General features: G+C 46.3%; 1 protein-coding gene across 1 annotated transcript in view; it reads right to left on the minus strand.

Annotated features, from left to right (window-relative positions):
* Window positions 1-3414: 3414 nt before the first annotated feature.
* Window positions 3415-12803, minus strand: part of LOC126285230 (serine protease inhibitor I/II-like) — a 47761-nt gene continuing 38372 nt past the window's right edge. The window contains exon 3 of the mRNA XM_049984529.1: window positions 3415-3525. Within this exon, the coding sequence (XP_049840486.1) occupies window positions 3416-3525 (110 nt within the window). The 3' untranslated portion in view covers window position 3415. The remainder of the gene's footprint in view (window positions 3526-12803) is intronic.

Raw genomic sequence — 12803 nt, forward strand, 5'->3', positions numbered from 1 at the left:
AATGGAATCGGTGGGTTATGGAGGGTATTACGGAACCCCGTGCTAGATCACAACGGCCTGGTATCACTAGCAGTCGAGATGACAGGCATCTTATCCGCATGGCTGTAACGGATCGTGCAGCCACGTCTCGATCCCTTAGTCAATAAATGGGGACGTTTGCAAGACAACAACCACCTGCATGAACAGTTCGACGACGTTTGCAGCAGCATGGAGTATCAGCTCGGATACAATGGCTGCGGTTCCTCTTGACGCTGCATCACAGACAGGAGCGCCTGCGATGGTGTACTCAACGACGAACCTGGGTGCACGAATGGCAAAACGTAATTTTTTCGGATGAATACAGGTTCTGTTTACAGCATCATGGTGGTTACATCCGTGTTTGCCGACATCAGGGTGAACGCACATTGGAAGCGTGTATTCGTCATCGCCATACTGGCGTATCACCCGGCGTGATGGTATGGGGTGCCATTGGTTACACGTCTCGGTCACCTCTTGTTCGAATTGACGGAACTTTGAAGAGCAGACGTTACATATCAGATGTGTTACGATCCGTGGCTCTACCTTTAATTCGATCCCTGCGAAACCCTACATTTCAGCAGGATAATGCACGACCGCATGTTGCAGGTCCTATACGGGCCTTTCTGGATACAGAAAATGTTCGATTGCTACTCTGGCCAGCACATTCTCCAGATCTCTCACCAATTGAAAACATCTGGTCAATGGTGGCCAAGCATCTGGCTTCTCTCAATACGCCAGTCACTACTCTTGATGAATTGTGGTATCGTGTTGAAGCTACATGGGCAGCTGCACCTGTAGACGCCATGCAAGCTCTTTTGACTCAATGCCCAGCCGTATCAATGCCATTTATTACAGCCAGAGGTGGTTGTTCTGGGCACTGATTACTCAGGATCTATACACCCAAATTACGTGAAAATGTAATCACATATCAGTTCTAGTATAATATATTTGTCCAAGGAATATCCGTTTATCATCTGCACTTTTTCTTGGTGTAGCAATTTTAATGGCCAGTAGTGTACATATACTAAAAAAACTGATTTTTGTAGTTGTTGATGGCTAAATGAAATAATTGTTGAAGCGTAAATAGTGTTATTGTTGAGTGGTAAGTAGTGTACTCAAGCTGAAGGAAAACAAAAGCGCCAAACAAATCATCGTTGCACGATGAGCGTTCAATAAGTAACACAAAACTTTTTTCCTGAAAGCAAGTTGGTGTTATTCAGGATTCCAATACTCCGTATTATTCCCCACTCTTGGCTGCAAAGCGCTATTTTTCAACGCATGGTGCCACACTACTGGTCGATGCCAGAGCCAATGTTTAGCTGCATCAATAACCTCCCGATCATCCACGTACTGCTTCCAGCGGAATGCTTCCTTCATTGGGTCAAACTGGAGAAACCCTGCGAATACACACCTTTGAGTACCCTAATTGGTGGACGACTTTATCAGCACTACCAGCAAAAACGTCCAGTTGAGCAGCAAGGTGTTTGATTGTGAACTGTCGATCACCTCGAATGAGTGTGTCCGCACGTTCCAACATTGCAGAAAACACAGTTGTGGGCGACCAGCTGGTATTCGTGAGAGTGGACGGTTTTGCGCGACCTTGTTGCGATGTAGAGAGACGCCTCGCCCAACGACTCACCGTCGTTTCGTTTACTGCCAAGTCTCAGTAAACATTCTGCTAACGCTTATGCATATATGCGATGCTCTGGTTTTCAGCCGAAAGAAACTCAAAGGCAGCTCTCTACTTGGAACACATCTCTTTTACAGATCCCATTTTGTGGGCTATGTATGGTGCCACCACATATTGGAACTTCATGATACTGTAGGGGCTGAGACGGAAATATTTCGCAACGTGAAACAACAAATTTTGCAGTTTTTCATTCTAAATTGGCAGAGAAAAAATATGTGTTGCTTTACTTATTGAATGCCCCTCGTATTGTATTATACGACTTATCTCAAATTCAGTCATAGATGTAACTGACAGCAGAGAGCTACCACGATTGTGGTAGCTGCTCGCCGTTGCATTACATTAGGTTGTTTATTTTGGTACATTGTCTCCTTCACATGTCGACATAAGAAATAATCAGAGGCATTCGTTTTTTGGGGTGTGTGGTGGCTACATTGAACCGCCCTGAAAACCTTCTTCATATCGATGGGACATCATACGGTGCCCAGAATGCTAGTGCAGGACATCCAGAAAAACATTTGCTGTGTGAGGAAGATCTCCATTTTGCATGAACGATAGTGTCTCCGTCGGTAACCTTGTTGGTAAAACAGCGGAACAAAATTGTTCTGTAACATATAAATGTAGCACGCATTGTTAATTGAATTTAGAATTATATATTACTACCTTCAGCTGCGGACGGGCGTTGATGGTGAAAATGTGTGCTCCGACCGGGACTCGAACCCGGGATCTCCTGCTTACATGGCAAACGCTCTATCCATCTGAGCCTCCAAGGGCACAGGGGAGAGTGCGACTGCAGGGACTATCTCACGGGCTCTTCCCGCGAGGTCCACATCCTCACCAAGTATGTCGACACATTACATTCGTAGTGTCCCTGTGCAACATACTCATTACTCGTGGAAGACGTTTTTACCAAGTCCCGTAAGAGTTCGGGTAATATGTGTGCATCCTCACAGTAGAGGAAGGTATTGCCAGAACTATATACTTATGTGGATATGGTGTGTGTTCTTTCGTACATGTCCTTGTTAAGCTTTAAGGTGTGACTGGGCAGTGTTTGAGAGAATTCGTAATTCACTGAAGAGACGAACGGAATACTGCATCCATAAGCGATAATGACTCGTGTAACATGGGACAACTTTGAGTCATATCAAAATGGTTCAAATGGCTCTGAGCACTATGGGACTCAACTGCTGTGGTCATTAGTCCCCTAGAACTTAGAACTACTTAAACCTAACTAACCTAAAGACATCACACACATCCATGCCCGAGGCAGGATTCGAACCTGCGACCGTAGCAGTCGAGCGGTTCCGGACTGCGCGCCTAGAACCGCGAGACCACCGCGGCCGGCGTGAGTCATATCAGGTGGGAGCTTAATCTAAATGTTCACTTTCAAGATGAAGAATACAAATAGGACATACTGCGTAGTGAAACTAGCGGCATGTCGTAACCACATGATCTCTTATATATCGCAAACGGTTCGTTTGCTACTACGTTTAACTGTTAGCCTCTATCATGGGGTACTTTCAGCATCGTCAGTTTTCTCTATTATTTATGATTCAATCTGTGTGTATGGATAGTGTAAGGCACAGTAAAAAATACAAGCGAACAGCGACGGATACCGAAACGTAATAGAACATAGTGTGAAAAGGGAGGGAGTGGGCGGGTGGCTAGCGGTTTAAAGAAGTAAGTGTGAGGACAGTACTGACCTGGATTTCAATTTCCACCGCAGCCCTTGAGCGTACAGGCCGCCGATATGCCGTCGTCTCCACACCGGCACACGTTACAGTCGTCCATGTACGTAGTTCCCGGTACGCAGTACTTGTCTGCAATACAGAGAGTGTACCAGCAGAACATTTTCTGAGCAACGTGTCTTCAACATCTAAGTCACCAGAAAGCAGAGAGCGTTATTACACAGTAACATTGGCTTAGCGGCCCCTGCTTCGCTCGCGGCGACAGCATGGTCAGCACATACTTTTTCCCTTTAATCGATTTTTTTTGTTGTTCAGAAACTGCGACATCTTCTAAACTTTGCACTTTAATTACGGCCATAGAAGCACGGTATTTTACGAATTTTCTTCCAACTAAAAGGCGATTCTAGCGGCTATAGTATGACACCTCTGTTAATCGTGCCATTTGGTTTCTTTTGGTGATGTTTCCTTAAAAACTGTCATCCCTACACACATATTTATCTAGAATTCAAGTACAAATTTTCTTAGATTTAGCTTTAAAACTGTTTCAGCATGCCGAAATACAATGAAATGAAAACCCTTAGCTGCTTACAGGCGTTGACATACGTCAACGGGGACAGATAAAAAAGTGTGCCCTGACCGCGACTCGAACCCGGGATCTCCTACTTATAAGGGCAGACACTCTATCAATTGTTTTTTTAAATCTCATTTTGTTCGCTTTTGTTCGTTGCGTCTGTTCGGGGCGGACGACGTAAGACATCTGCTTATGTTCGTTGTTGATAGATTAACTCAGTTTCTTTTTATTACAGAGGGCTGCTAACCCTCTGACCGAACACGCTAAGCTACCGTGCCGGCTGATCTGAGCCACCGAGGACACAGAGGATAGCGCGACTGCAGGGATTTATCTCTGGCACGCCTCTCGCGAAACCCACATTCTCAACGTATTGTCCCGCACTACATTCGTAGTGCCCCCGCACATTATACTCATTACTCGCGGCGCGTTGCCGATTCCCGTAAGAGTTCGGGCACTGTTTGTGCATTCGCACAGAAGAACAAGATGGTCAAGTGGCCGGTGAGCCTTAACTATATATATACTAAGATGGCATCTGTTCTTTCGCACAGAGGCGTGCCAGAGATAAAACTCCGTGCAGTGGCGCTATCCTCTGTGTCCTCGGTAGCTCAGATGGACAGTGCGGCTCTCGCAGCCGAGCGAAGCGGACGTGCGGTGTGTGCTCTCTGCTGGCAGAGAGGGCCCGCGCGCCTTGTTTACTTTTTTCGGCCGACACTAACGTGACGCCGTAGCGCTACAAGACCATGGCAAACCAATACAGAAGATCAACCTTGAAATTCACATTTCGGAACGACTTTACCCGACCAAAGGCGCTCGAAGTCGAACGTTTTTTAAAAGAGGAAGCCAAGATCCCGGCTGCCGACATTGTCGGCATTCACTTTTCGATCGTCAGTAGCACGGTTTATGTAAAGCTCATAAACGAAACTACTTGCGACAAGGTGCTTCGAGAGATGAAACAAGAACTCCGCTTCTGCCACGCAGATGGCAATGTTGGCAACGTCGAGGTCGGCCATGCCGCAATGGGACTCCGGACTATACGCATCTTCGAACTTCCATTTGAACTCCCGGCGGCAGAAGTTGTTGTGGCGCTCCGCCCCTACGGCACGATACACGAACACGTGGCTGAAAAATGGACCCAGTTTAAGACGTATCCAGTACTCAATGGAGTACGCCAAGTGCGCATAGATCTCCAACTACACGTGCCATCCTATCTACAGATAGGTGGATGCCGGCCAACCGAAGACGTGTTCCGGATGCGGTAAGGAAGGTCACCTTCGTTCCGAGTGCCTCCAGCGTCGGATCACACAACTCCCACCGAAGGACGTTGCACCACCAGCGGCGAAGACTATTCTACCCGTTACTTACGCGGCGTCGCTCACGACGTTCTCCACACAACAGACACGGCCGACCACTTCCGCGGTACAAGAAACACTTTCCACGGACAAAGACCTGGATGATCCGCCGACCTGGCCAGTGGTGGAAAATTGTACTACGACTCTGGAGCTACCGAAAGCGACAGACATTGACGCCAGTAAGATGGCAATTGATTCCCTTATTGTACCAACCGAAGCGTTTGTTCCGGCGGAGCATGAGTCAGTGCCATCTTCTGACAATGAAGGCCACGTACGGAAACAGCGATCACCGAAACGCCGAAAGCGGCGTCGTCGGACCGTGTCGGAACACAGCGGTTCGCATACGGCCGAGGAAGAACGACTGACCACTCAAGAAGCCAGCCGCGAAGCTGAAGCTGTTTCCACTGACTCCAACTTTGCAGAACAGACAGAAAAACATGCAGCTTACGACCATCAGCCCATTGATAGAAACAGTGAGCAGCGGGTAGGTACCAGTGCAGGCAGCGAAGTCGCCCGGTCCCTTACTATCAAACATTCCGAGGCTAGGGACCATGAACAGACATCCGCGCCCGCTTCGTGGGCCGAGGACGTCGAGACACAAGATCCCGAGCCGCGGCCAGCTGAGGCGCCGCCGGATCATGCAGCATAAGCAGCACAAGGAGGACCGCGTTCGGCGGGGGGTGACATCACTTCCGATGTTCGCTTCTCTCCACCTTCACCATGAATAACCTCGCCCAAACAACGGGTTGCCAGGCTTACCGCCTGGCGACAATGAATATCAACATGATCAGTTCTCCTGTCAAGATCCAACTTTTGAAAGAAACCATACGAGCCATGGGGGTTGACTTTGCTTTCCTACAAGAAGTGAAAACGACTGCACTCCCGCACTTTTACGGGTACACCACACATGTGACGCCCGGTGGCCCTGCAGATACCGGAGTGGCAATATTAGTGCGTGAAGGTATTGAAGTTACCGACGTCACGTTTCTTCCCTCCGTGCGAGGGATAGCATTTACGGCACTCAACACCCGATTCATTAATGTTTACGCGCCGTCGGGTACCACAAGACATCACGACCGCGCCAGATTCTACTCCACAGATGTCGCTCCCCTTTTCCTTGGACGATACGACCACAGCGTCTTTGCCGGCGATTTTAATTGCGTACTTTACCCCAAGGACCAAATCCCACATTACATGCCTTGTCCGAAACTGGGTGCGATGATCCAAGAACTTCACTTGTGCGATACATGGGAAAAAGTCCACGGTAACCGCTCTGGCCACACTCATCTCACTAGTCATTCGGCCAGCCGACTCGACCGCATATATGTGTCACAATATCTCACACAAGGTGTGGTGGACGCCGAACTGTGGCCTCAAGCCTATTCTGATCACAGTGCCTATATCTGCACTATACACCTACGCCCCCAACAAGTCTGGCGCAGCAATGGCTTTTGGAAGCTCAACATAACTCATCTCCAGGACCTGGATTGCCGTCGGCAAGTTGCAGCAACGTGGACTGACTGTGAACGCCGCCACCCTCGATACACCTCGACCCTGGAGTGGTGGCTCCTCTGTGCCAAACCAGCAATCCGTAGGACACTTATGCAATATGGCAAGGACGTGACTGCGTGGCATCGACAGACCCTCGATGTTTACTACGCGGCACTCAGGGACCTCGACGCCTTACCCCCTTCCCCGGAGAGACAACATGATCAAAGCAGAATCAAGGCTCACATACTATCATTGACGAAGCGCCGACTAGAAGGTGCAGTCGTCCGCTCGCGACGGCACGACCGAACGTTTGCAGAGGAACCCACTATGCACCATGTTGTGGCGGATAAGCGCCGACAACGCCAACATTTAATCACACAACTCAGGACACACGACGGTCGCTTATGTACGACCCAAGCAACCATAGTAAAGGCGGTGAAAGATCATTTTCGCCATCTTTACAAGGAAAGAATCGTCGATGACGAGGCCACTACTGAAGTGTTACAGCAGGTAACACGTACTATCGACGAGGCTACCGTGAATGCACTAACAGAGGAAATCTCACTCGACGAAGTCGAAGACGCCGTGGACAAAGGTGCGGCCAATAAGTCTCCTGGACCTGATGGATTGCCCATCGAATTCTACCGGACTTTCCGTGACATCATGATGCCTCGCTGGGTTATAATGTTCCGCGAACTTATGTCTCCAGACTGTGTTGTGCCGCCAGCGTTTGTAGAAGGTCTTCTCATACCGGTACACAAGCCAGGTGGAGGGCTACTGATTAACGACTATCGGCCGCTTACAATGCTGAACGCCGATTACAAGATTTTCACCAGGATTATGGCGAGCCGTATTAAGACGACTTTGCCGACGATCCTCGCTCCAGAACAGACGTCGCAGGGGGGAGAAGCCAACATACACATGGCCACCGGTGACTGCAGGGACGTAATAGCAATCGCTTCTGCGTGCCGTCTGAGAGCGGCGATCGTCTCCGTGGATTTCAACCGCGCCTTTGATAGAGTGCACCACAACTTCCTCCTACGAGTGATGGACTGCATGGGATTTCCCCCGGGCCTCATCGATACTCTACGGCATCTTTGGACCGCAGCCAGCTCACACGTCCAGGTCAATGGAAGGACGGTAGGACCAGTACCCATTAAGAGGTCTCTACGACAGGGTTGTCTCCTTTCTACCTACCTTTATGCCATCGCACTCGAGCCACTCCTAGGGGGCCTTAACCACCGCCTATCTGGCATCACGCTGCGGGACGTCACCTTTCGCTATAGGACATACGCTGACGACCTGCTACTGCTGGTTCGTTCCAATGACGAAGTTCAAAGCGTACTAACCTGGATTGAGCGATACGGACAGGCCGCAGGCAGACTTCTGAACATCAACAAGTCGGCGGCGTTGGATATTGGGCGTGGTCTCGGACCGGAAGCCCTCGCTCCCCTCCCACCAGTTTCTGATCTGCGATATTTGGGAATCACATTCAAGAAAGATCTACGTAAAACAGCTGCAGCAAACTACCGATGGTTATTACAGATCATACGCGCAATGGTGCGACAGAACCTGCTCCGGGACTTGAATCAGCTACAACGTGTTGAATACCTGAACCTCTACGTGGCATCAAAACTCAACCACGTGGCACAAGTCCTCCCACTACCGATGCAGATAGGTCGCCGGCTTCAGGAGGCCTTCAGTTACTACGTTTCCGCAGGTCATATCTTTAAAGTACGATACGACACTCTTGCCCTCCCAGTGCACAAAGGAGGGCTGGGATTGGTCAACGTCAGGGCGAGAGCAGCTAGCCTTTACATGAGCAACATGAGGAAACGATGGAAAAGTCAATATACCTCTCTCACGGGTCGTTTACTACAGGTTCTGATGCCAGTCTCTAACGTCCCGCCGGTGTCGGTTGCGCACGTCGCACCACAGCTCTCCCATGTGTCGACCTTCATTCTTGATTACAGCTATGTAAGCTCGAACCTCTCCGCCACGCTTCCACCAAAGGCGAAAGATTTTTATACGAACCTTCTGCGTGCTGTTTCCCATAACGTGGTGGAAAACAAGTACCCTACGGTTCACTGGCCAAGAGTGTGGAAAACGATACACCACAACTTTCTGTCCTCCACGGTGCGTTCGAAGTAGTATCAGATCGCCAACAAAAAATATGCCACACTACAGCGACTTCACACTATTGGACTGGCAGACTCCCCTTATCGCCCAGATTGTCACCTTTTGGATACTGATGAACATCGTTTTACTTGAGCATCATCGTCCGGAGTTTGGCGACTAACACAGAAGATATTGGCTTGTTACCTCCATGTCACACCTGATATGATTGACCCTCAGACCCTACTCTGTCCCGATAGAACTTACTTTCCAACTGCAAAATATCATGCGCTTACATGGTTCAAAGGACTTACCGTCGCCTACATCTTTAGCGACGGAGAGAAAGAGCAGCTTGATTACTGGTGGTTCGTGCAAAATGCTCACAATGCCCTCGAACGCACACCAAAATACCGTACGCTCTTCGCAAATTATTTACGCAGCGTTTTCGTTAACCCCCCACTCAGCTGGGGAGTGCCGAGCTGCGGTTAATGTTCTGTGCCGCATCACACAAACGGCTGAACGTACTGCCTTGTCAGCCATGAGCGAAGGAAGAGACAAGTTGCTGCAAGGATGCTGTTTTCCTTGAGGCACTAGCGAAGCTGAATGACTCCGTTGCAGATGCCCTTCAAAGGCACAATTGGAGATATCAGATAACGATGACGAGGCTCCAAGTGGAACCAGTTACATTATTGAAGAACCTTTTAGTTGGAATTACATCAGTGATTTATGTTTTTATTTCTGGATTACTCTTTTATGCCACCTTTGTTGTTGTAACACTTACTTGTAACACTAAGTTACTAGAATTCTCATTTGTACACGTTCCCTAAATGTAATCATGTAACAAAAAAAAAGTGGCAAAGGATAGCCCTAACCTTGATTTCCCATATTTCCCCTGATATACAGGCAGCTCTCTGGGGTGGGTTTACTCAGGAGCCAACGCCTGAAGTGGATCAGATTTTTTTGTTATAGGATGAAAAGTGGCGGTGGCACTTAGGGGTTTTTTTAGTTCCATTTTCCTAAGGGGCTTTTTAAGGAAAATTTAAAACAAAAAGTGGTTAAGGCGTTATGATTTCTAAAAAAAAGGGTAGCGTCTTAAAAAAATTAAAAAGGGGTAGCATCTAAATAAAAACAAAAAAGAAAAAAAAAGAAAAAAATAAAAAAACAAAAAAAGATGGATAGAGCGTCTGCCATGTAAGCAGGAGATCCCAGGTTCGAGTCCCGGTCGGAGCAAACATTTTCATCTGTTCCCGTTGACGTATGTCAACCCCTGTAAGCAGCTAATGGTGTTCATTTCATTGTAATTTCATTCTAGCGAGCTGCAATGGTCATCGATGGCTTCTGTGCTTTCGGACATGACCGAAAGAACTGACGCCATCCTAGTATATATAATGAAATAGTTTCATAAAATTTGTGATCCAGTGTTTCAGCCCCTTAGGGGTTGAATTAAAAAAAAAAAAAAAGAAAAAAACAGTGGAAATAGTATTTTTTTATTTCTGATTGAGAAGTGAAATACAAATTTTTAGAGATTTAGTTTAAAAAACTATTTCATAATGAAATATTTCCATAAAAACGTTGAATTGTCGAAAAGACCGAAACCCTTATGTTTTCATATCCAACCGAGAAGTGAAATGCGAATTTTCATAGATGTAGCATTAACAGTACTTTATTAGTACTTAAATAATAATTTAATGAAATCATCTTCCACCCACTACTTTACCCACTCAGTGGTTGAATTAACAACAATTATGAAACACTTATTTCTTTATTTCTGATGGAGTAGAGAAATACTTATTTTTGTAGTACTCGCTTCAAAATCGAATTAATAGAGACCTATTAAAAATAAATTCATTCCCTATATCACACCCTTAGGGATGGAATTTCGAAAAAAATCCATCTTAAATGATGTCTATAGTACAAGACCAAACCCTCTCCAAATTTTATGTTTCTATCCTTAGCTGCCTGGGTTTAGTAATCGCAGAGCACTGGAGTGCTGCGGAACGTGCTACCACTGTGCGGCCGGTTTTCAAGCAGGGTGACAGCGTGACTGCTGTGCGAAGGATCTTTAGACGACAGGGCGTCATGGACGTCTCGAAGTCTCCGCAAGCGTAATTTTGAAGAAGCTGGTTCAGTGTTGAAGCTTCCAGGTGGCGTTCGAACGTTGCGTACTCCAGAGAACATCGCAATCAGAGATTTAACAATGGAGTGTACAAAGAATTCTGCAAGAATTAAGGTTCCATTTCTATAAATCACAGATTGTGCAGTAGTTAAACCCACGAGACCCTGTGTCGCGTAGGAAGATTAGCGAAAGGGTGTTGGCTAAAATCAACGAGGACCCCAGATTCCTCAACAACATAAGAATTCCAGACAAAGACCGCTTTCCACCTTGGTAGATATGGTGAGAAACAGAATTTTCTTCACTCGGCGCGGGGAAATCTTCGTGAGATTCACGAGTGTCCATAACGTAGCACCAAGGTTACAGTACTCGAATTGTGAGCTGTGTCAGTTTTTGGTATCACTGCCCTTCAATTTTTTGAAATTGTAACAACAATAACATGCTTTTAGTATGTTAATGTGCTTGAAACATTCTTCACATCGAGACTACACGATCTTAACATAGAAAACGTATGGTTTTAGCAGGACGGAGTCGAGTCACTTTCGGCTTGACAATAGAAGGAAGCCGTTCGCCAATTTTGGAACGCGCGTCATTTCACGTAGCGGTGACACTCCATGGCCTACGATATCCCCTGATCTCAGTGCGACATCTTAGAAGCAACGTGTACCGCACACGTCCTGCAACTATCCTTGAACTAAGACTGAAGATTGAAGACGAAATCACTGTCATTCCTTGAGACACGCTGCACAGTGCAGAGTTTCCAGAACGAGCTATCAGAATGTGAAACGCAAAAGAGAATATTGTGAAGCCCCTTTCACTATCGCAGACCAGTATATGGATCAACATTCTTTGTTGCCAACAGTATCCTGTCAACGTCATCCTTAAGCAGTAAAGAGGCACTTGGTGACGTTTTGCATTGAAAACATAGTTAGCACACATTCACTTTCTTCAATAAAAAATGTTTTTCTTGTATTTATTCGTGCAAATTACATTACTTTCAGTTACCCATTTCCGTGCACCACGTATATATATTTATTTCGCACTTAATATGCAAAATATTTAAATGAATCACGTGAAGTGCAATGCACGGACTCACTCAATCATTCACTCACACGGGCGAGCGCGCGCACACACACACAAACAAACAAACCGTTTTTCTGTTCCTTATTTCCGATACGGAACGTAAGCTGTGAAACAATTCCAATTAAATTTGTACACTGGTTTTATTGTATATGAGTATATTTACGCTGTAATCTAGCTTTTTCATTAGTTCGGCCACAGCGTCTATATTTGTTTTGTAATTATTGAAGTTATTTAAACTGCCAGACGGGCTTAAATACTTGTAATTTTTTGGCTGTATAATCAATTTCTTTTTGTACCAAGTTCAAGTGGTCATTTCATTTGTGGAAGCCATTTATATCCCCAGTTTTTTTATTGATGCACTCTAGCTTTATTTTGAACTTGCCAAGCATGTACTTTTCAATGAAATAAGTGTGTCGTACTAATAAACATAGTGGGTTAAGCGGGTATCTATAAGATTTATCTGAATATGTGTTCATAATGCACGCAACTAGACGACGGTTACTTTATTTTTATGCGTAGAAATGATGCAGCATAACATTCCGTATGATATTAGTAAAGCACACACGGTAAATTTATTTTCTGATATTTTCATATATTTTCATTGCCAAAATCATAAATACAGAGCAAAGGTTTCTGAACGTCATCATGTAGAAGTCCTATAATACACCTGTTTCATCCGCCTACACCA

Source organism: Schistocerca gregaria, chromosome 8 (genome assembly GCF_023897955.1).
Source record: "Schistocerca gregaria isolate iqSchGreg1 chromosome 8, iqSchGreg1.2, whole genome shotgun sequence".
In the NCBI taxonomy this organism is placed as follows: Eukaryota; Metazoa; Arthropoda; class Insecta; order Orthoptera; family Acrididae; genus Schistocerca; species Schistocerca gregaria.